At 44.0% G+C, this 23,699-nt stretch overlaps 4 protein-coding genes across 4 annotated transcripts; 2 read left to right on the top strand and 2 right to left on the bottom strand.

Moving 5' to 3' along the window:
* Positions 1-119: 119 nt before the first annotated feature.
* LOC4328362 (ethylene-responsive transcription factor 3) lies at positions 120-1,164 on the top strand. The gene has a single exon (XM_015768337.3). It carries the CDS (start codon positions 195-197, stop codon positions 837-839), a length of 645 nt encoding a protein of 214 aa, XP_015623823.1. The 5' UTR covers positions 120-194; the 3' UTR covers positions 840-1,164.
* Positions 1,165-4,228: 3,064 nt separating this feature from the next.
* On the bottom strand, positions 4,229-6,789 carry LOC107275958 (protein MEI2-like 7). Its single transcript, XM_015769591.3, has 4 exons — positions 5,941-6,789; positions 5,684-5,800; positions 5,034-5,196; positions 4,229-4,866 (listed from the first exon to the last, which is right to left on the bottom strand). Exons 1-4 carry the CDS (start codon positions 6,711-6,713, stop codon positions 4,660-4,662), a joined length of 1,260 nt encoding a protein of 419 aa, XP_015625077.2. The 5' UTR covers positions 6,714-6,789; the 3' UTR covers positions 4,229-4,659.
* Positions 6,790-12,559: 5,770 nt separating this feature from the next.
* LOC9269689 (translation factor GUF1 homolog, chloroplastic-like) lies at positions 12,560-21,210 on the top strand. The gene is made up of 22 exons (XM_015772066.3): positions 12,560-12,847; positions 13,021-13,197; positions 13,604-13,690; positions 13,918-13,974; positions 14,113-14,178; positions 14,579-14,641; positions 14,773-14,817; positions 14,943-15,043; positions 15,204-15,300; positions 15,613-15,684; positions 15,942-16,096; positions 16,175-16,232; positions 16,762-16,842; positions 16,935-17,021; positions 17,490-17,561; positions 17,681-17,815; positions 18,574-18,647; positions 19,052-19,139; positions 19,718-19,795; positions 20,166-20,241; positions 20,428-20,468; positions 20,605-21,210. Exons 1-22 carry the CDS (start codon positions 12,635-12,637, stop codon positions 20,698-20,700), a joined length of 2,019 nt encoding a protein of 672 aa, XP_015627552.1. The 5' UTR covers positions 12,560-12,634; the 3' UTR covers positions 20,701-21,210.
* On the bottom strand, positions 21,119-23,060 carry LOC4328360 (thiosulfate sulfurtransferase 16, chloroplastic). Its single transcript, NM_001424304.1, has 6 exons — positions 23,019-23,060; positions 22,795-22,884; positions 22,515-22,591; positions 22,292-22,362; positions 21,626-21,679; positions 21,119-21,529 (listed from the first exon to the last, which is right to left on the bottom strand). The coding sequence occupies exons 1-6, from the start codon at positions 23,039-23,041 to the stop codon at positions 21,443-21,445; spliced, it is 402 nt and encodes a 133-aa protein (NP_001411233.1). The 5' UTR covers positions 23,042-23,060; the 3' UTR covers positions 21,119-21,442.
* Positions 23,061-23,699: the final 639 nt, after the last annotated feature.

Here is a 23,699-nt window from a genome sequence, read left to right as displayed (position 1 = left end):
ACGCCCGGGTCGTGGTGGGCCCCACCCCGTCAGTGACACCGGGACGGGGTGGGCGTGCCGACCAAACAGCGCGGGCACGCACGCATAGTCGAGGTGCTCGAGGCGAAGGAGGAGGAGACGAGACGAGCCAAAAGAGAGGAAGAGGAAGAGTCAGAGAGAGAGGAGGGCTACTCGCCTCGTCGGAGGAGATCGCGATGAGGAGGGCGAGGCTGCCGCCGGCGGCGGCGATGGCGGGGGTGGGGGTGGGGGAAGGGGAGGTGAGGTACCGTGGGGTGAGGAGGCGGCCGTCGGGGAGGTACGCGGCCGAGATCCGGGACCCGGCGAAGAAGACCCCGATCTGGCTCGGCACGTTCGACTCCGCAGAGGCCGCCGCCCGCGCCTACGACGCCGCCGCGAGGTCGCTCCGCGGCGCCGCCGCGCGCACCAACTTCCCCCCCTCCACCTCCTCCTCCGCGCCTCCGCCTCCGCCGCCGCAGCATCAGCCGCCGCAGCATCTCCCTCCCGCGGCGGCGGCGGCGACGTCTAGCCACAGCAGCACGGTCGAGTCGTGGGGCGTCACGGTCGCCGCCGCGGCCGCCTCCGCCGGAGCTCTCGGGCTGCCGCCGCCGCGCAACGGCGGCAGCAACCCCGCCGCCGACGAGGACTGCCGCAGCTACTGCGGCTCCTCTTCCTCCGTGCTCTGCGAGGACGGCGCCTCGGGCGCCGGCGACGAGGCCGCCGCCCCGCGCTGCTCGCCGCTGCCGTTCGATCTGAACCTGCCGGCCTCGTCCCCATCCGCCGCCGCCGCCGCCGAAGCCGACGAGATGGATTGGCGCTGCGACACGCTGCTCCACCTCTAGCCTGCACACGACCAGCCGTCTCCAGCAATCTCCGGCGAACTCTAGCCTACGACGACCACGACCACGACCAACCAGCAAGCAGCAAGAACCGACGAACTGGTACTGGATTGCTGTGCTCCAATCCAACCATCGCCATTGCTGCTACTGCGAAGAAGCTCTCTACCATCTCCTCCATAGACACGGATAATTATTTCTTCTTTTTTTCTTTTTGTTTTCGTTTTCTTCTATCTCTTTTTCACCACTCAGGATTTGATACTCCTCTTATGTGATAATGTGAATAACTTTATCATGTAAACCGTGAGTAAAATTCGGTATTTCCGCCGCCTCTCTCGTGCATCTCTGTATCCAAAAGGGGGATGCTGCTGCTGCTGCTGCTTTCAGTTGTACCAATAGATAGAAAATGGTAGAGAAGATGAGAAAATTTGGTTCAAAATTTGTAACGTAAACGTTATCGGAATACACTGGGATTAGAAAGAAAATGAGAGAGAAGAATTTTGTTTGCTTGGTGGATGTAATTATATCGAAATGCATTACAATAGTCATGATACAAGTGTTGAGGACTTGAGGTGTTAATGCAAACGGGGAAAAAATTACAGTTTGGGTTGGGGATTCAGATTACGTTGACAAGAAAAATTGAAGAGTAGTTAATAATCCAACAAAAAAGAACAGAGGAATGAATAATACTAACAAATAAAAACTGCAAACAGAACAGATTTGGCTGAACATTTTGTTGATAGAGATCAGATTAATACCCTTCAAATACTGAGACATCAGATTGAACAAACCATCACTTCAAACCTCTTTGTGTGATGCACGACAATTCGTCAGTCTCAGCCCTGTCCTCGGCAGCGGATTTCTCTCGGCGATCGTAGATTGGCATGGATGATCCTGGAGATAATGATATCGATCTTGTAAACTCATTTATTCGGCTTTGAATTCATTTCACCTCCCCAATTGTCCTCTCATCTCAATGGATTAGCACTAGTAGAAGGGGATCAAGGGAGAAATGCGCGACAGATCCGCGAAGAATGGCGTGCAGAGCAGCAGAAGAGACATGAGTTGTAAGCATGTAATGTGACCCTAATAGTTTGGTGCACCATATGGGCTTTGAATTGGGCCGGTATCCACTCCCACGGGATCGAATTGCGGCCCAATGTGTAACAGGAACCATTAGCATTGATACTGGATTATGGACAGTTTCGGCCTAACCAACAATATGTTGACCCAGTGTCGTGTATAATTTTTTTCTTCGCATGGTAATATTTTGCTCGCAAGAGGAGAAGAATTCGATCATGTTTGGGGTATTTGAATTCTTATCTCTGTTTCCAACTCTAATTGTCAAATGCATGCTCAATTAGAAAAATAAGGGTAAAATTACTAAAGTTGAAAAGGTAGTGGTAGAACTGCCCCAATCGGAAGGTTGGAAAATGTTCACTCCGTCACAAAATGCCAACATTTCCAAATGATCGCCAATACTCCTACTTAGGCCCAAAATAGGTGAAATTGATGAATTAATGGACAATCTAACTTTTCGCGATAGCTATTTAAGGGTACTACTATAAATTTGAATAGTTACTTTATTATGTACTTCCTTCGCTTGTTCGGCTGCAATACTCCTGCAACTGTAGCTACTACCATAGCCATTGAGATTATATGTGCAACACTGTTGCGGCTGGCTGTATTGCAGCCATATTTAGGCCTACCGAACAGGTCCAAAATAAGTTAATCTGTACGAAATATGAGACATCGTAATACTATGAAAATATGAATCTAGACGGTCATCTATCCAATATATCGCATTATATACTAAATTAACTTAACTTGATATATGGGATAGAGGAAGTAGAAGAAAAAAATATATGTAGATTTTTTTTTCACAGAACTTATCTTTAAGAAATTAAAGAGCGAGTAAACGAAAATCCAAGCCCAGAACCATAAGATGGTGGTACAGTCCGTCCGGAGTGGTGCGGCGGTACAATCCGTCCGGAGAGTGAGACAGTAGCAGAAAGGCAAAAAGGACAACAGATATGGCTTTCTTGGCTTCGTTCCGCTCTCTCAAGGTCAGTCTCAGTCACTGCCACGGCTCAAAATCAAAATGTCACACACAACAACAACAATCACAAAATCGCACAGTCACGCTACGTACATGCAGTCATGTCACGACTCAAATCGGACGGATCATCATGGCTCTAGTAATCTACAGCCTCGCCTCTCTGACGCGAGAAGGATCGCTGGATCAGCAACGAACAACTCGTACTCCTAGTACTACCACGGTAGCATAGGCTAGCGAGCGATCATTGCAACGTTGAACTGAAACCCAACCCCAACCCCTGCCGCGGCTCTGCATGGTGTTACGTGCACGAGCACCCGCGTCAAAACCGGGCAAAAATCACGCCATTTCCGCGTCAAAACCGGGCAAAATCACGCCCCCCTTCTCCATGCACGCCGCGCCACAGCCACACCGCGCTGCGGCGTACTACTACTAGCCTTTTGCCGCTGGCTACGGCGTAGCAGGAGGGAGGGACATTTTCACCAACCCGGCCAAAGGACGGGGTCGGCAAAGCGTCCCCGGGATCAACCGCATTCGGGAAACTCTGCGGCCACAAAGGCTGCCTCCCTCCCTGCCTCCTCCTGCAAACCCCGTCCTGGAAAAATCGCATGCAGCCGCTGCTTTTCACTTGTTGGTGCAACACAAACAGCGAGAGAAAGGAAGAGAAAAAGAAGAAGAAGAAGAGAGAGTCATATGCATCTCTGCTCGCTTGTGACCTATACTACGATCCGTGTGACTCTGTGCGATATGGAGAGGGGGGGAGGAGGAAACGGCGATCGAGAGAAACGGGCGACTCGGATAGCAAGCAAGCGGACAAACATGCCGATGCTGCTGCTACACGAGATCGAGATCGATGTGCAGAAGCAGATGAATCGAGCTGCAACTGCAAAACGCATGCATGCCGAGTGAGTGAGACTGTGAGAGTGACCAAGTTTTTTCTCGAGAGGGGGCTTTGGTTTCATGGAAGAGGAAACTGTTTGACCGTGCAGTTCTTGCGCACCCCTTTAATGGCGGCCCCGAATTGTAGTAGTAGTAGAAGCCAACAGGTGCAGGCAAGGCAGAGATTCTTCTGCTTTCCTGGCACGTTGTACACGTCGACCAAGCTGTGTATCACAAGCTGGGCTGCTTCTAGTTGCACCACACAGGACCAGCAGGCAGGGGAAAGCCCGGCAAAGCCAGCCCTGGAAGCACCAGATGTGGGGGCAAAACACATGCAGTACCACTACGTGCCAAACTGCCCATTGCATTGCAACACAGATGCGCAGAGAAAAGAAAAAAGAGGCAGAGATGAAGCTGCAGCAACAAACCCAAGCAACTCACTCTCTCATCATCAGACAAAGAAACATGAATCGAGACATGCTACATTGCTACCACCACGTTACACATGCTACAGAGTGTAGTACAGACCAGAGAGAGAGAGAGAGAGAGAGAGCAAAGAAGAGCACACAGTACATGGTAGTACTACGCTATTGTCCAAAGTCTCCCAGCCTTCCCGTCCTCGCTGCTGCCGGTGCATTGCATTGCACCGAATGGGAAAGGGAAGGCATGCCTAGACTTCGGATTTGACCGTGCCACTCTACCACTAAACCGGCACGAGACAAGAAGAGAAAAACGAACGAACGAGCTAAACGAAAAAAACGAAGCTACTACTACTGTCACTAGTCACCTGACCTAGCTACCTGCTGTTGCATTGCTTGGTTTGACTCAGATCGAGACGGTAGACACACGAACTTGATCGATCGACACGAGCACGATCGTTTCTTCGATCGATCAGTTGACGTTGCCGCGGTGGGTGAGCAGCGTGATCGGCCGAGGGGGCACACGGATGCCGACGGTCTTGACCGCCGGCGGCGACGGCGCGCCGGCGCCGGCGGTGGACCCGTCACGCGGCGGCGAGAACACGGCCGGGAGGTACTCGTCGGTGTCGCACTCGTAGTATGTCGTCCGCCCAAAGTGCCTCACCAGCGCGTCCTTCCCCTGCAAATGCAAAACCAAAACCAAAAGCACAACTCATCAGCAACAAACGATCGAACACCATATCACATCATATCAGTATATTTTCAGTAGTACGATCTTGTGTGGTCGCGATACGAATGATTGCATCTGGGTGTCTCGTCGCGTCGCGTCGGATTGAGATTGCGTACCTGGATACGCGCGGCGCGGATGTCGATGATCTTGCCGGAGTCGAAGGCGGAGCGCTTCCAGCGGCAGCCGTGGAGCGCGCGCTGCAGCCCGCGGGCCGCCTCCGCCGTCGTGAAGTTGACGAACGCGTAGCCCATGTTGCTGCTCCTCTCCTTGTTGCACATCCTGCAACAAACGCCAACACAAAAAGCCCAAACGCAACCAGCTTTAGATCATGTGTCTAATGACAGCTCAGAATTAGTAAAACGAATTGAGTGTAGTATAGGAGTAGTAGTACAATGTACATTTGCTAGTTGTGGAAATGGATTTATTAGCTGGTTTTTTTGCTGAGATTTAATTTGGTGCTGTGTCACCAGCTTTTCTTTCTTTTTTGGGGTTTTGTCTTGTTGCTTCTTTTGCTTTTTCACTGTTGAAGAAGGACAACTGGTTCTGACCATGATATTTTTTTCGTACTATTACAAAATGTACAATGGAGACAAAAGAAACTTCTTTCCTCTACTCCTGTTCTTTCAAAAACTACCGCACTAGTTTCTTCTTTTTTGCACGAAAGATCGCAGTTTTCTTTTTTTTTTTTTGCAAGAACGGAGTAATGGAATATTTTTGAGACATTTTCATTTTGAAAGAAGCTACGAGAGAGATTTCGTTTGCTCACCCGAAATCCATCCGGACGTAGACGAGATCGTACTCCGCGCGCGGCTCGCCGCCGCGGCCGCGCCGCCTGTTCTCGCGGGCGCAGTGGTCGTCGAGCAGCCGCACCATGTCCGAGCGCCTGCACGCGCGCGCGCGCGCGCCACAAAACGAGACATTAATGGAGGTGCGCTAGAGATGGCGGCGGCGTGCACGTGGTGCATGCATGGCATGGCGCCATTGCGTGGCGTGGCGTGGCGAGGGCATGGCGGTTTCACTTACGTGAGCTTGTTGGGGATGTTGCGCACCATGACGGTGGTGTGCGCCGGCTTCAGCTTCTGCATCGGCGGCGTCGGCGACATCGGCCTCGTCGTGAACACCGGCGACGGCGACGGCGACCGCTCCCTCCCGGCGCGCTGCGGCTTCCGGGGCTTGTACACCTTGCTCATGCCCCGCCGCCTCGCCACGGCGGCCGGGTGCAGCATCCCGCATGGCGCGGCGGCCACCAGCATCCGGGGAGGCCCCGCGGTGGCCGGCGCCGGTCGCCACCCCCGCACGGCGGCGGCAACGCCCACACGCGCCGCCGCCCGCGCCTGCGCGCGCAGCTTCACGTCGGTGACCGTGGGGGCGCCCTTGCACACCATGAGCTTGTGCGGAGGGCGGCCGTGCGGCGGCGGCGGCGCCGCGGCGAGGACGCCCTTGGCGAACGCCGCGCCCGGCGGCGCAGGCCCCATCTGCGCCTGGTACCCGCACGGTGGGTAGAGGTGACCGTGGAACGGGAGCGAGGCGCAGGAGTAGGTGGCGAAGAAGGGGAAAGGTGGCGGCGCCGCCGCGGCGCACGCGCCCGTGGCGTGGTACTGGTACGCCGGCATGGGAGGAGGAGGAGGAGGCGGCGGCGCGAAGAACAGGTGGCGGCGGGAGCAGTGGAACGGCGCCGCTGATGGGTTGAGCTTTGTCACCGCCATGGCCGGAAAACGAGGGCGGCGGCGGCGGCGAGGGTGGCTTGGATGATTGGACGTTCGCCGGCGAAGGCAGTGTTCGCTTTGCGGGGACATGGGATGTGGTGGGTGGCTTTATAGGAGGAAATGGTGCAAGGGTTCGATGGCAGCATGTGTCACTGCATGTGGGACCCACGGGGATGTTCTTGCTGCTAGGCTGCTGATGATAAGGACTGCTTGTTGGGGCCTGTTTAGATACACATACAAAAATTTTTCACCCGTAACATCAAATGTTTAGAGACATGTATGGAGTATTAAATATAAATGAAAAATTAACTAATTATATAGATTACGTGTAAATTACGAGATGAATTTTTTAACCCTAATTGCTCCATTTTTTGATAATGTGGTGCTACAGTCAACATTTGCTAATGATAGATTAATTAGGCTTAATAAATTCGTCTCGCAGTTTACAGGCGGAATCTGTAATTTGTTTTTGTTTTGTTATTAGTCTACGTTTAATGCTTCAAATATGTATCCGTATATCCGATGTAACACGTCAAAACTTTACACCCATGGATCTAAACACCCCTTTAATAGGTCGGGTTGAGTCAAAATCATTTTTCATTGTGCTTGGTTGGGGAATAGGTGAAGACGTGAAGTGGGATTATCCCTAAAAGGAAATACTCCCTTAATATCTGGGTTGGACTGATATATCAAAAATTAGAGGACCAATTCAATCCACTTTTTTTTAATCATTGATATGTGAGCCATCCCCTGGAAATTATGACCATCATATCCCTCATGCTAAACGGGTAGATGAGCATTTCCCAAACCAAACACATGCCAAAAATCTCAGATGGTACCAACTGGTTGGGGTAAATTGGTTGGGTATTAAAATTTGAATTATTGTTTGGGTTATCTTTTATTTTCCAGCTTCGCAATTCGTCTGTTGACAGGAATAACTAGAAATTGAATCTATCTGATATGCCCGATTCGTGTACTAAATGTCTCAAACCGTTACTGATTGGGTAAATTGGTTATGTATTGAAAACTGAATTAATGTTTGGGTTATCTTTTATTATCCAACTTCGATAATAGTTTGTTTTCAGGAGGAACTAGTCGAATCTATCTATCGTCGATTTGTGCACAATATAGTGGCGACGCACCGGGTTAGATTCCAGGTGAGGATCGTAGTGGCAGAGATAGGGCGATTGGGGCCCTCAAACTTGGAAGGATTGTCGGTGGCAGAAGGGAGCGAGGAGAGAAGGTCTGCACGAATCGTAAAGCAATCTTAACTATTAAAAGCCAGTTGACATTTATGAAATTTTTAGTCGCCTGGTGAATATATGATGCTTTTGTTACCGAAATTTGTACCTTTGTACTAGCTTTCTAACCTGACTTTTCTCATTTATGATATATATTTTTTATCATTGTTGCTTCGGACCACCAAACTATTCTATTAATCCCCATCCAACTAAATCGTTTGGTCAACATTTGGCAATAAGAATATGTGGGCATATGAAAGAATTGGATGGTCCAAATTACAAAAATTATTAGTTACCTAGTCTAAAGTGAAAAGGCTATATAAAAGGTGATTTACAAGAAACATCGGTAAAAACTTGTGCTCATAAACTTTCGCATTGGACCAACTTTTAAATGATACTCCTACCAACTTGTGTTAATAACATTTTACATTTAATAAATACTTGTGTTAATAACATTTCACATTGGACCAACTTTTATCCAACCATTTTCTCTCCGCACAACTTAATTTTGCGGTGAATCTTCTTGACTCTTGCATGCCAACGGACTTCCCGGAGCATAGGCCACACCTTAACTGAATGATGAAAAGCTAGATGTAAATGGATAAAATAACATTAAAACTATCAACCCCAAATGGCTATAAGTGATACAAAGTGAAGTTTGGTAATAAAATACCGTCTAAACTGCGATCCACTCAAAATTTAATCAGGATGGAGATGGCATTTAACTAAGGATCTACATTTTTCACGATGTGTATTAATGCACTCTATGCACTTATTAAGCTTGATCTATAAATTTATATGCTTGCACTAATAAGCTCGAGTCAGATCAGCTACTCTGCTGAACTATACGCGCGCGCGCGCACACATATATGCATTATCATCTCACACAAAGATACACAATTATTAAATGGCCGAAATACAACATTCCAACTCCAAAGAATACACTAAAGGCAATCCGAGAGATGACTTGTGCTGCATTGCTCTTCAGGGATACTCGCTCCGTTCCAGAAAAAATCAACCTAAAAGTGGATGGGACACTACCTAGTACAATGAATCTAGCAAGGTAATGTGTTAGGAACCCACTACTTCCAACTCAACAACAAGCATCCACCATAGAAGCAACAACTGTTTTGGGGACAAGAGAAGAAGAAGCTATGAAATACAAGTGCTGGAAACTTCTAGAACCGAGGGGGGAAGGCTGGAGATCGGAGGAGAGGTAGGGGAGAGAGATCGACGAGGGTGCCCACCGGCCACCCAAGTCCCTGCCGCTGCCGGGAGCTTCAGCTCCGCCAAGTCCAAATGATCTTTCGATGCCCCCTGGTGTTGCCGACGCTGCCGCTCGTATGCTGCTCCCTTCCGTTTGCTTGGGCCTCATGGCGATGGGCTGACCAGCCCGTGTGCGGCCTACTCGGGATCCTGACAATCCCTTCTTGAAATTCGGCTTGTCCCCAAGCCGATGGAATACACCTCCCGGATCCCATGGTTGCTCCAAATATTTGGTGTTAGACAATGAACCATCATTGAAGAAGAATAGAGCAAGTAGCTTTAGCTTGAATAACTGCTTACTCCATGTAAAGTACTCCTGGGTGATGCATGACAATAGCACTGTTACGAATTGCTTGCCAACATTGATTTTCAACAATTTGATATGCTGCAAACAGTGACAACCTCGCTTGATCAACACCATTGTAGGAACTAACCCAAAAGTATACTTCTCATCATGAATTGAATTAGTGTCTGCTTCCATTCCTTTCATCCTTTTGCAACCTTTTTCTTCAGCAATCACATATAGCAAATCTCTTTCAACATTCAAACCAATGTAATTTGATTCCAAACATGATTCAGATTCTGATATCACCATGCAAATTATTCTCATATTCCATTTCTCCACTATAGTTGGGTAGTAGTTGAGCAACATCCCCAGAGATCAACATATGATAACCAAACAGATAATGATTCAGGATCAGAAATAACTAGATTGCTTTCCTTGCTAGCAAGTGATGTCAAACTGACCTGGAAAATCAAAGCCCAAAACTGGTGCATTTTCTGCTCAAAGCAAGTGGAAGTTTCAATAGTCATCATTTTCTTTTGCTCATTCCAAGGAATTATACTTGCAGCAAAATTAGTAGTGCAACCCTTTCCTACTCTAGCTTCTAGCAAACCAACTAATGGCAGCCAAGGTGGCATCCATTGCAATCTGGTCCTGAAATAGCTAGGGATTGGCAAGGCTAGATATGGATTCCAACATTCCTGTATCCCTTCCTCAAAACTACTGTCAATAATTCTACTACTCCTTGTCCTCTTCTCATCCCATGCAATTATACTCAAAGCAGTGACATAATTGCAACATTTCCTGCTACTAGTTTGGAAAGGCAAAATTCTGAAACTTGCTTCATGTGGTGGAGGCCAGGGCTCCAACTCAACCATTTCATTTGATAAAACCACCCTTTGAAGTATAAGAGCTCCAACACAAAAATGCACCCATGCCAAAGAACTTACTAGACTTGGTGGAGGCCAGGGTGGGACGAAATAGAATCTCATCCCATGATGATTGATTGTAGTCCAGGTCATATATCACTTCTTCCATCCTGACCAGGCAGGTGGCCATGGGTTTCTCTTGGGGTGTTCCATCAGTGGCTTATTGTCACTCTCAGTACATTTCATCGAACACTTCATAGGCACCTAATCTCCCACGCAGATGGCATCACCAAGCTTTAGCCCTGTGGGTGGAGATGGTTCTACCAATGATGTCATGAACTCCATAGGGCTAGCCATAAGCGGGAACGCAAGCACAACTTGTTCAGTGCCCCGTTTGACGCCGGAGCCAAACATCGAACACTTAGCATGCGTCACCTTGGGGTGGTCAAGATTGTTGATGTCAGTGGCACCGATTGCGTTCCCAGCGGCTACCAACTCCATAGAGGCCGCGGCAGTGGTGGCGGACGTAACCACTACAGCCACAGTGAGATCGGGCTCGATGGTAGGACCGGAGCATTTCGTCGAACACATGGTGGGCGTGACCTCGGGTGAGTCCTTGGTGACGATGTAGGGGGCGTGGCCCTTGTCCTTATTGTCTCCTAGTTCCCAGGTAGCTGTTGGAGCAGTATCCTCACCAATGTGACTTGAACTCGCTGTTGCCCAAGTGAAGCTGTTGTTGGGGCATTCTGTCAAACACTTGGTAGGCACTGGAGTAGGTGGTGCCATGGGTGCTGTAGGTGATGTAGCCTTGAGAACAGCAGTGGTTGCCCTGATGGCTGCAATTATTTCCTCGGAAGCCTTGCTCCTACGAACCTCTATATCTTCCAACTTTTGAAATATCCGATTGATCTACTCCTCTTGCATGCGCTTGGCCTCCATTTGTTCAAACTTCTCCAATATCCGATCTAGAGATTTGTCCAGCCATTTCTCCTCTTTGTTCATGGTAGAATTGATGGGGACAGGCTTAGATGTCCTCTGATCTTCCTTGGACATCTCAGATTGGCTAGGCATTCCATCGAACAGGTTGTGGGCGTTGGTGTCATGAGCACCACCCTTGCCCAAATCCAACAACCACTTGCATGGGGCGTTGCTGCAGTACTCTCCCATCAACTCCATGCTAGAAATCCCACGAATCGACAGCTCTGATACCAGATTGTTAGGAACCCACTACTTCCAACTCAACAACAAGCATCCACCATAGAAGCAACAACTGTTTTGGGGACAAGAGAAGAAGAAGCTATGGAATACAAGTGCTAGAAACTTCTAAAACTGAGGGGGGAAGGCTAGAGATCGGAGGAGAGGTAGGGAGAGAGATCGACGAGGGTGCCCATCGGCCGCCCAAGTCGTCGCTGCCACCGGGAGCTTCAGCTCCGCCAAGTCCAAATGATCTTTTGATGCCCCCTGGTGTTGCCGACGCTGCTGCTTGTATGCTGCTCCCTTCCGTTTGCTTGGGCCTCATGGCGATGGGCTGACCAGCCCGTGTGTGGCCTACCCGGGATCCTGACATAATGTTGCATCCATTTCTAGACTGATTATTTCTGAGATGGTAGAAGTACTAGTTGGGATGGTTGGATACTTGATATTCCTCTGCTAAATCACAAGAAGCCAACAAAGTCACACAACTTTCCGTTTCAATAAAGGAACAGAGCTCGATAATGTGCTCATCTAAAGGTTAAATGGAAGAAGATAAGGGAGGGTCAAAGGAAGAAGATGAATTGAGTCATCTGACAGATAGATCCCATGCGCAGTTTAGGAAGAATATGAAAAACGTGATGGTAATGGCATGGTTTTAATTTTATAAAATTTGAATGGCACGGCTACGTATATATGAACTGTAATAGTATTTATCTGAATAGGCACATTTGCAATTATATGGATCAAATTAACCCTTTTATTTGTACCCCCTCGATCCAAAAACCAAGTACAAAGCATCCCTTAATCATCAAAATCAGTGCAAATCGAGTCCCCCCGATGGTTTAGTCTTTTTGACGTGGCACATTGATAATTGAGGGACACTTGTTTTGTTGTTGAGGACGTGAGTCAAATTCGACTCATAATAATTAAGAGACCTGACATGGACTTATTTCCTTGCGAATTACGTGCGGCCCATTTACTTTATGGGCTTTCTCCCAAAATCAGCCCAGCCCATCAAGGAGAGAGCCGCAAGGCCCGCAACGCAACGGCTACACAAACCCACGAGTCCATGCGACTCGTCTCGTCTCGTCCTCGTGTGTGGATAGCGCGGGCGCGGCAACCTTGCGGCGGAGAAGCTCGCGCGCTCCTCCTCCTCCCATGGCCACCGCCACCGCCTCCCGCCTCGCCGTGCCGGCGCCGCGGACGTCGCCGCACGCGCCGGGGCGCCGTAGGCCTGCCGCTCCTCTCCCCTCCGCCCCGCCCCGCCCGCGCGCCCTCTCCGCGGCCCCCCGCGGCCGCGTCGTCTGCCCCGCCGCCCCCGCCTCCTCGCCGGCGTCCACCACCGACGCCGGCCAGGACCGCCTCCAGAAGGTAGTCGCCCCATCGCGCGCCTCGCTTGTTAGTATCACTTAGGTCTAGGCGCGCCTTTGGGCTTGCTCGAGTGACGAACACGAAATTCAGGGTAGAGTTTGCGATTCCGATATTCGTTTCAAGTGCGTTGCTGTTGTGATTGATCTCGATTCGTCGGTGTTCTGCTCTACTAGGTTCCCGTTTCGAACATCAGGAACTTCAGCATTATTGCGCATATCGACCATGGGAAATCGACGCTGGCGGATAAACTGCTTGAGCTCACGGGGACGGTGCAGAAAAGGGAGATGAAACAGCAATTCCTGGATAACATGGACCTGGAAAGGGAGAGAGGGATCACCATCAAATTGCAGGTTGGTGGAAAAAATATATTTGGCCGAATTATGTGAACTCATTGTTCCTTCTCTTACATTGGGTAAAGAAGTAATTACTTGATATAAATGTAGATACTAGAGAGAAATGACTTGAAATTAGCTACCATACGATATTTTTCCTGTTTCCTTAAATTTTGGCCAGTTGCTCCGAGGTTTACTAGTATTAGAACTAAGAATGAGCATCAACACTAGTCAAGAAGAGGGCAGCGCTTTCGCACCAAGTCAACTAACAGTTTTTTCACTGGATGTTGTCACAACTTGTCAGCTTACATCGTTATTGTAATTTAATTTTCATCTGGACTGAAGTTTCCTAGCATGCTCTTGATATTAGGTGTTCCATATCTTATTGATTTTGTACCGTCGATATAATCATTTGTTCTTTTAGGCAGCTCGGATGCGCTACATCATGAACGATGAGCCCTACTGCCTGAATTTGATTGATACACCAGGCCATGTTGATTTCTCATATGAGGTATAGCATTACTACTTCCATTTTGATCTCTTACATAATATGCTGTTGCCAAAACAACAAAGATATTTTTTAAAGTAAGACCAACATATTGCATTAAGGTCTCACCTTATTGAAATTTCTTCTAAGGCCTTTCAGAGTGTCTTGGATGATACTCTGTTATTATCAGCATGTTCTCAATATTTGGAGTTTGATTGAAACATCATGTTAAATGTCTGACTGCTTACTAGGTTTCCCGTTCTCTTGCTGCTTGCGAGGGTGCACTTCTGGTCGTTGATGCTTCTCAGGTGCAATATATATTACCCTCCTGTAAGTTTCAATAGCTATGTATTTGAAAACATTTGCCTATAGAAGCTACCTAAATGTTTTCACCATATTCGAGTTAATCTTTCTGACATGTTGAGAGATATGTAATGATGATGCAGGGTGTTGAAGCCCAGACATTAGCGAATGTGTATCTTGCACTGGAAAATGACCTTGAAATCATACCGGTGAGTTTGAATTGTTACGTTATAGGCACACTAACAGGTTCCTTACCTTCTAACTTTTACAAATATTTTCTTTTCACTGCTAACAAATTCGTACATATTTGGTTTTGCCTAAGGTTTTCATGTTCGAGTTAACTTTTATGTGAACGTTGCATGTTTGCCTTATTTTTAACTGGATGTAAACTGAGTAAGGATGATAACTAATGTATACTGCTTGAGGTGAATATTGCCCTTTTCAACTGGACAATACTGCAAACTAGCTTGTAAGCTGCAACATAGTGGAGCATCTGTTTCATGTTTCATTTTGCTATAGATGAAAACATTTAAATCTTTAACTGTTACGTGACATTCTGCTACAGATTTTCAATTCTTTCTATTTGACAGATGACTTGTTCTAGTTTAGGTACTAAACAAAATAGATCTTCCTGGTGCCGAACCTGATCGTGTTGCGCAGGAGATTGAAGAGGTATTCTGAAAGTATTAAACCTTTCTTATACTGGATTGTGCTGACAACAGTTCCTGAATTTTCCATTCAATGTTATGCCACATTGGTTCTTATTGCTAAAATCATGCTTGTCTTTTTTCTATTATCCTCAGATAATTGGAATGGACTGCAGTAATGCAATTCGTTGCTCAGCAAAGGTTGTTTTTTTGCTACTTTATCTCTGTTCAGCCTTCAGAGTTACTTACACATGCGTTATGCACAGAAAGTTCTATCCCCCACTTTATAAACATATATTAACATCTTTGTTTTTGTTTGTTTATAGGAGGGCATAGGCATAACTGAGATACTAGATGCCATTGTGACTAAGATACCCCCACCACAGAATACTGCAATAAGTCCTCTCAGGGCTCTTATATTTGACAGGTATCTTTTAAGAACTTAGACTATTTAGAATCTCCTCAGTCCTCAATGGATGTTTCAGGTGCTAAAATTACAAAATGCAGACAATGATACTACAATGGTCTTCAATTTTTTTTTTGTGCATATACCTGAATCCTTATTCTTGTTTGTCTATGGGTTTCAGTTATTATGATCCATACAGAGGTGTAATTGTATATTTTCGAGTTGTTGATGGCAGTATAAAGAAAGGGGACAAAATATGTTTTATGGCTAGCGGAAAGGTAACTAAATAAAGCCTGAAATCTCTGAAGCAAACTAGAGTGTTTTGCTATGATAAAATAGTTTTTGGGAAAAAATAGCTCTATTAAACTGTAAACGTACAACTTTTGCAACATTCCATCTGATTTCTGTTGTTATACACAACTGCACAGGAGCATTATTTTTTCCCCCTACACTTCTATTAGGTTTTTCTCTGTATAATATCATTTACTCTTTTATAATTAACTCTTCTAAAAATCAAATGCTACACCCATCATCTTCATCATCCTTATCTATGTAGAGACACCATGCTGAGTTTTTTTTTAAATAAACAGGAATATGTTGCAGATGAAATTGGAGTATTATCTCCCAATCAGATGCAAGTTAGTGAACTTTACGCTGGCGAGGTAACTTTTGTGTTACCATATCTTACATCAACCATAAATCTTATGTTTGACTATATCTTCATTCCACTTTATTTTTTTTGTGAAGTAGATCCCCATTTTCCTCAGTATATAAACATCGGTACCTACTATGTATATGCCAGATTTTGATCTGGCTTCCTGAATATGCTATTGATACACCATTAAGCTAATGTTGTTAGTAATGCAATATTTGCAAAAAAGAATTCTTTGTGGTTTGATCATTGACCATTCCTTTTCAGGTCGGTTATCTTTCTGCGTCCATAAGATCAGTTGCAGATGCCAGGGTTGGTGATACAATTACTCATTCTTCAAAAAGAGCAGAATGTGCTTTACCAGGATATTCCCAAGCTACCCCAATGGTTTTTTGTGGCTTGTTTCCTATAGATGCGGATCAGTACTATACTTTCCCTTGAAATTTTTTCCATTATTTTTTCTGCACATGGATCACATATTAAATATGGTTGTCTGTTAGGTTTGAGGAGTTACGTGAAGCATTGGAAAAGCTTCAACTAAATGATGCTGCTTTAAAGGTGGGATTCCTGCCCTATATATCTTGAGACAAGATCACCAGATTAGCACAAATGCATATTTCAAGCTGTTTTGGTTTGTTTGCATTTCCAGTATATGAAGTTGAAGCATCTTCTTACTTACCTTTGTCCCTGCATCACAATGCATCTGTAGAAACTTCATAGAGGAACATGATACTCCATATTGAATGCAGGCAAAATAAAGGCAATATGATTTTGATGAAGAAACTCTATATTTTTTATCTCATTTTTATAAAATTGAAATATGCAGTAAAAGTTGATTGTGGAAAGAATGAATACATTAGTTCAGTTAGAAAGAAAAGTTGATGCATTTCTTCTCATTTAGAGTTAGGCGAGTGAATGTTTGGATCATATGTAGAGGGAAATGCAAGCAAATCTGTCAAGTCATTTCACAAAGCTAGGGGGTATGGCAGATGCCAAATTGCCAATGTTGATTGGTGACTAATTAGCATTGTGCATTGCATTTCTCATCTTTGCTTTTCTAAAGGCAGTAACAAGGTTTTCAATGCAGTTTGAACCAGAATCTTCAAGTGCCATGGGTTTTGGCTTCAGATGTGGATTTCTCGGTCTTCTTCATATGGAGATTGTGCAGGTTCTTATAATCTACTTCACTCTCACTAGTCCATCTCATATTACAGCTATGGTGACTTGAAATTTCGACAACATAATGTTCTCTTTGTTCAGGAAAGGCTCGAGAGAGAGTATAACTTGAACTTAATAATTACTGCACCCAGTGTAGTTTACCATGTCAACCTAGCCGATGGCGAAACTGTAAGTTCTTTATGACCCTGAAGAACTTCTCTATCTCCTGCTGTTAGGATTAGTAATTGCTAGGGCCTGCAAGGTTTAACTATGCTATATGTCCTTTATCAATGTATTCTTTTTTTGAAGAATCATCTACAGTTGTGTTGAGCATGTCAACAAGATTAACACTGAACAATGTGTCATAATTTCATCTTACCATTTCTCCCACTTCAAGGAAATAGTTGTTGAGCACTTCATTAGAGAAAGTGAGTTAAGGAAGCCATTAACAATTGTTACTTGCATATATGTAGTAATTAAATCATTGCAGGGTGCATATGTTTGCACCAACTTGCTCGACTTTGCTAGACTAGACTTCCTTACAATAGAGTTAATCAAGCAATTACTTGTTCAGTTTGACTAGTGGACATGTCAGTGTTGTTTATTTGGCATTGGAATGTTAATGTACTGACATGCTTACTTATTGCTGTAATATAGGTTGAATGTTCGAATCCATCCTTGCTTCCAGAACCTGGTAAACGGAGATCCATCGAAGAGCCATATGTCAAGGTTGTTTCTTCTGTATACAGGCTTTCACCGTCCATTACAGTCATCTTTAAGATTGGGAGTGTTGAATTCTGCATGTATCTGATTCTCTTCTTTGATCTCTGCATTTTTTTTTTATTTAGATTGACATGCTTACACCAAAAGAGTATATTGGCCCAATAATGGAACTGGGTCAAGAGAGAAGAGGTGAATTCAAGGAAATGAACTTCATCACAGAAAATAGGGCATCAGTTGTTTATGAGCTACCGCTAGCAGAGGTAATTCCTTTTTCTATATAAAATCATTACCATGCATGTTGCACCTCATTGTAACTATTTTCATCTAGCAAATAAAAGGGGAAAACATACCTTAACTCCTCCAACATACATAAAGCATTATGCAAACAGGAGTTTCAGATAGAGAGGACATGATTGTTTAGACGTTTGAAGGGTTTCTACGTTGTACAGATTACTCCCTCCGTCCCAGTTTAGAGGGCGCACAATATTTTCACTGGTGTCCCACAACATAAGGCGCAACTTTAAACCGGTTCCATTTCTCCTGAGATTAGCCCTGTTAATGATGCATGATGTAGTTTCAGCATAGCCTGCGCATAGAGCGTGCAGACGCATGCAGATGGCCTGGGCCCTCAAGTTTCTTCCACGTCCAAACGAAGCGATAAAATTAATGCACTTAATTAGGGTTGCAACAGTAACAAACTTCTCTCCACGCTCGCACCTTGGTCTTAGCAAAAATATTTGCACGCGCTATAAACTGGGACAGAGGGAGTATAAAATATGCACCAGTCACTAATACCTTCATCATAATGCAAACAGGCCTTTAGGGTAAGCATATTTCATTTATTGATGTCTCTAATGCTGTTCTTTTGTTCTCAATTTTGTGTAATCTCAACTCTTTGGTTCATGCTAGCGTATATTCTTAAACATCAAGAAGTACATATCTTCCAGAGCATATACTTGACTTGCTGCATAGTACTGGTGGATTCTCTGTAGATACTTATTTGTACCCATTTTTGCAGATGGTTGGTGATTTTTTCGATCAACTGAAATCTCGAAGTAAAGGATATGCTAGCATGGAATATTCACTTATCGGGTACTTGCACCCTTGTTCTCTTAATTTAATATCTCTCTAGTCATCAAGTCCAGGACACTGTAATGGTCATAATGTCATGATGTAACAGTTGGTTATGTAAAAAGGCATATCTCATTTTAACGATCATTTTAAATATTTGAAGAAGCATGAATAGAGGTGGTTGCTTTCCAAACAACATTAACTTGTGTCTAAGATGGGTGATATTAATAAGATACTAAGTTCTTTTGATCTTAGAATGTCCTGGCACCTGGGATGCATATGAGTAACACTTGGTGACTACTAAAATTTATTACTTTACCACTTAACCCATAGCTAGTTACCTGCCTTTTGTTTTACCCGATTGCCAGTGCTTAATAGTTTCTTCTGTAAAATCAACTGACATATTATATTTGCCTAATTTGCAGGTACAGGGAAAGTAACCTAGTAAAGCTGGATATACAGATCAATGGTGATCCTGTGGAGGCACTGTCAACAATTGTTCATAGAGATAAGGTACTAAACTCAAGTTGCTTACTAGCCAGTGCTATTATATTCATGATCATACATATTTGTGTATAAGAAAAGTTGGGTGTATGCAAACTCACTTTCTGTTAAACACTTGCTTGAAATTTGGAAGCTATTACTCTTACGGTCTTGCCTTGGGTCTATTCTCTATCACATCCTTGAAAAATGTAGCTCTATACCGTGACTACGTGAGACAACCTGTGATATTCAGAGACACCACCAATGCCATCAAACTTATATGAAACCACAAGAGATAGTAGGAACATGAAATATGATTGGATTTTCATATACATTGTATTTGTTGTTAAGGATGTATTGCTTTAGTTTAGGATTAAGTCCCTTGATTTATTTCTTTTATACTTCGATGTATCCATATGCTCTGTTAAGAAATCTGCAGTCAATATATTCATGCTTACAATTCATTCCGTGATTCTTCTTGTGTGATTAACTGTATCTTTGAATATTTTCTCCCGCCAACTTGACTTTGAGAAGCAATGGCTTATATTTAACTGGTTATCATGCAATAATTGCTCAGGCCAATCTGATTTTCTATTTTTTTGTCATAGGCATACTCTGTCGGGAGGGCGCTAACTCAAAAGCTAAAAGAGCTTATACCTCGGCAAATGTTTAGAGTACCTATTCAAGTGAGATTTATCGCTTTGCTTCTACCTGATTTCTTGTCTATACAATTGCACTGCAAACTGAGGCAGGGAAATATTGCTGGTTGTAATTTGTGATTAAGTCTACCCTATAAGATGTTTATATTAAGAAAGAAAGTGGATCCATTTTTGTTGTTGAACTGATGTTGCATTTTTAACTAAAACAAAATTAAAGAAGCCACTGGTACCACTGCTGCCTTGATCTTGTATTCTTATTTCAACCAAATCATTGTTCTGCACCAAAAAAAAGGTTTATAACTTGTTGGAAAACAGAAGTAGCCATCTATTCATGAGGAGACAAAACTGCTTAATTATCTCTTAATTAGGAATGATATTCTAACTAGGACTTTGACAGGCATGTATAGGTGCAAAGGTCATTGCAAGTGAAGCACTATCAGCCATCAGGAAGGATGTCTTGTCAAAATGCTATGGTAAACAACACTAAGACTTGCACTTTGAGATCATCATAAATCCATTGGAATAATCTCTGTTGTCTTATTCTGTTCATGACTAGTTGTTTCAAATATGTATCTATAGGAAAAAAAAAAGGATCGCTGCATTTTCACATTGTGAATTTCCATAAGTTTATGTTGGACATTATTTTCTTTTACTTTCAGGGGGTGATATATCGAGGAAAAAGAAATTGCTGAAGAAACAGGTAAGCCTTCTCCACAACCATCTCAGATTCAAATAAGTTTTTTTTTTCTTTTGGGGTGCTTAGCCAAAGCTAGTAGCTTTATTCACTATCGCCAATTAGAGATAAGATGATATGACCATTTGACATTTCCCAACAGGCTGAGGGAAAGAAGAGAATGAAAGCAATAGGAAGGGTTGATGTTCCTCAAGAGGCATTTATGGCTGTGTTGAAACTAGAAAAGGAGGTGCTATGAAACAGCTTTGCAATCAGCACAAGTCTATCGTTTGTGTAAAGACCTCTGTTTGGCCTCAACTGAATCTAATTCATTTGAGAGGAAGCATAGTTTGTTTTCAGCTGGGCCAGAGGAACCAATTGACAACATATCCATGTCGGAAAGTAAGGAGCTAATCTGACATGCACTAATTTTGTTCCATATGTCAGGCTACGAAGCCCCAAAAATGATGTGGTCACACAGCTCTGCCAGACATTTCTGCGATCTTCTTATACCAAATAGAGTAGTACGCATTTTGTTTGGTTATCGTTAATTCCCGTCACTGAGTTTGTATCAGAAAAGGTTATTCTGTAATTTAATTACTTGTAATGCTAAGTACTCTTAAATTGTATGTGATATGGACAAGGAACAAGAGTGTAGTACACAAGAGAAAAGAAATGGTCAGCTTAATCAGAAAAAGGTATTGTAAAATGGAATAAAATTAAGGTCAAGTTACTGAATATAATATAGCGGCAGATGAGTACAACAGAAGCAGTTGACATGGCATTAGCCTCACTGATGGCAACACTTCTTAAAGATTTTCTGAAGGTTTATTGATTGATGACATTATGAGATTTTCTTGCTAAACCGTACACACTGCAAAGCTTGGATTCAACTGATCCTGATTTATTCGTCTTCACGACCATTGAAATTATGCATAAGAAGAAAACGATTTTCCATCTCCCGGATAGCGAGCACCGAGCAGGGGAACTGCAGCTGATAATTACTGTTGATGAGCTGCAGGTTGCTGGCTTTCACTTCGGAGAAATGATTGGTAACCACCTTTCAGGTTCCTCACATTCTTGAATCCCTTCACATCCAAAAGACGGATTAAACTAATGACCCCCAATTACTCAAAACCATATGCATATTGTGCTTAAATCGAGAATGGACAGGCTTTAATTACCGCGTCCAAAAGGTCCTTAGTCGCGAGCCTGGATCGCACACCTGTGTTGCAAGCCTGTGCCCAAACCATGGTAGAAATTGCAGATATTCCAATGTCAAATTTGCGGTTTTATATTATTATATACTCCCTCCGTTTCAAAATGTTTGATACCATTGACTTTTTAGCACATGTTTGACCGTTCGTCTTATTAAAAAAAATTGTGAAATATGCAAAACTATATGTGTACATGAAAGTATATTTAACAATGAATCAAATGAAATGAAAAGAATAAATAATTACTTAAATTTTTTGAATAAGACGAATGGTCAAACACGTACTAAAAAGTCAACGGTGTCAAACATTTTGAAACGGAGGGAGTATATTAGCTACATCAATAGCTTCAGCTTTTCGACCTTGACAGGTCTAGTTTAAAACAGATTATTGACCGTATTATTACAGTGGATTACCTAAATGATTATAGATATAAACTAAATATTCTCATAATAAACTTAACAAATAGCTTTGAACAAGCAATCTAAGCAACACAGTAGAATTTTTTTTTGAGAAAACATATTTTTAAAGGCATGGAGCAAATAATCCGTGACAATAATCCGGTGAAGTAGCTGAAAAAAACATGACTATGGTTAATTGTCAGTAATACAGTGCTATATGTGATGGTGAGCTTACCACAATCAGGTGCTCATCCTTGCCGAAGAGTGAAGCCACTTCATCTACAAAGTGTGGGTTCTTCTCCTTCCCTTGAGATGAACACAAGTAGTAGAACCATCAGCAACAAAAAGCTTCAAAAGGTTTAGAAAATAAACAGTGGAAAACTCATATGAAAGAAATGGAAATCACAAAATTTTGAATTCTTCAGTGGAGCAAGGCAAGAATGATGAACTGAACTGACCACTGGGAGTCACTGAGAGGTAGTAGGAAATGTTGCGAGCACCGTCAGCATGCGCCTTGTCAAAATCCTTCCCAAGCCTGAAGATTCCATGAACCAATTCACCGGCAATTAATCGCAGCCAGGAACACAAGAAAAAGGCAAATCAAGTGACAGTTAGGAATGATCATTAATCAAATCAGCAGCAAGGCAGCAGGTGAAGAATGGTAGCTAAACAGAAAGGGGAGCATGGAAGCTTCTAGAACATTCTAATACCATAGAGATTGTAGATAGAGTGTACTACCTGACATCGAGGTAATGGTGGCCGGAGCTCATGAGCTCACGAACCTCGCCGGCGTCGACGATTGGGAGGGCTTCCAGCTCCTTCTTGTTGCTGCAAGCCATAAGTTAATTAATCATCTAATTCATCGCCATGATCTTCTTGCACAGCATGAAAGCAATGGAATTCTGTGAATCTTGCCGATTGATTGATTGATTGACCTCTGCAGCAAGCTAGTTAGTAGTTACCTGCTCATCGCCGCAGACGCCATTGACGACGATGTGGTGTCCCTGTTTACTGCTCTTCTCCAACCTTTATCATATGTACCACTTTGTCTAAAAAAAATTCTAGCTACGTACCTTGACATGCAGACACGCATATGTCCAGACTCGTAATTAGGATTGAATTTTTTTTTGGGATGGATAGAGTACCTTGAAATGGATGTGATCTCTGAAATGCCTTGTCCAGCTTCCTATGCTGCTGTGTCCTCGTCATTGCTTACCTAGGACAGCCTACACAAAAACAACAGGTATATTTGATTAGTTTTGGTTTTGGTTGACTTTGAGAATGTGACTACACAACAGCACGTATGTGGTTGACTTTGGGCATGTCTAGCTGACATTCTTTACTACAATCTGCCTGATTGTGACTTCTTTTTTACTGTAGTATATTTGTTTTGGTTCTGAGAATACCTACTTAATGCATGAAGCCAGCTCAAAAATTGTCCAAAAAACTGATGCCACCTCAATCAATTTGCAGGATATTGAACTTCTGTGCCATCTAATGGTATTGTCAACAAGTGGTCACTGCAATCCATATATAAATTTTCCATGTAATTGCATTTTCCTTTTTACCCTCACATATTTAACCCATCTTATATGAGTTGAGCTCAACTAGGACATGCTTCCAGCGATGATCAAGACAACAAA

Source organism: Oryza sativa, chromosome 2 (genome assembly GCF_034140825.1).
Source record: "Oryza sativa Japonica Group chromosome 2, ASM3414082v1".
In the NCBI taxonomy this organism is placed as follows: domain Eukaryota; kingdom Viridiplantae; phylum Streptophyta; class Magnoliopsida; order Poales; family Poaceae; genus Oryza; species Oryza sativa.
Note: the sequence above shows the minus strand (reverse complement) of the source record. Positions and strands in the feature narration are given on the sequence as shown.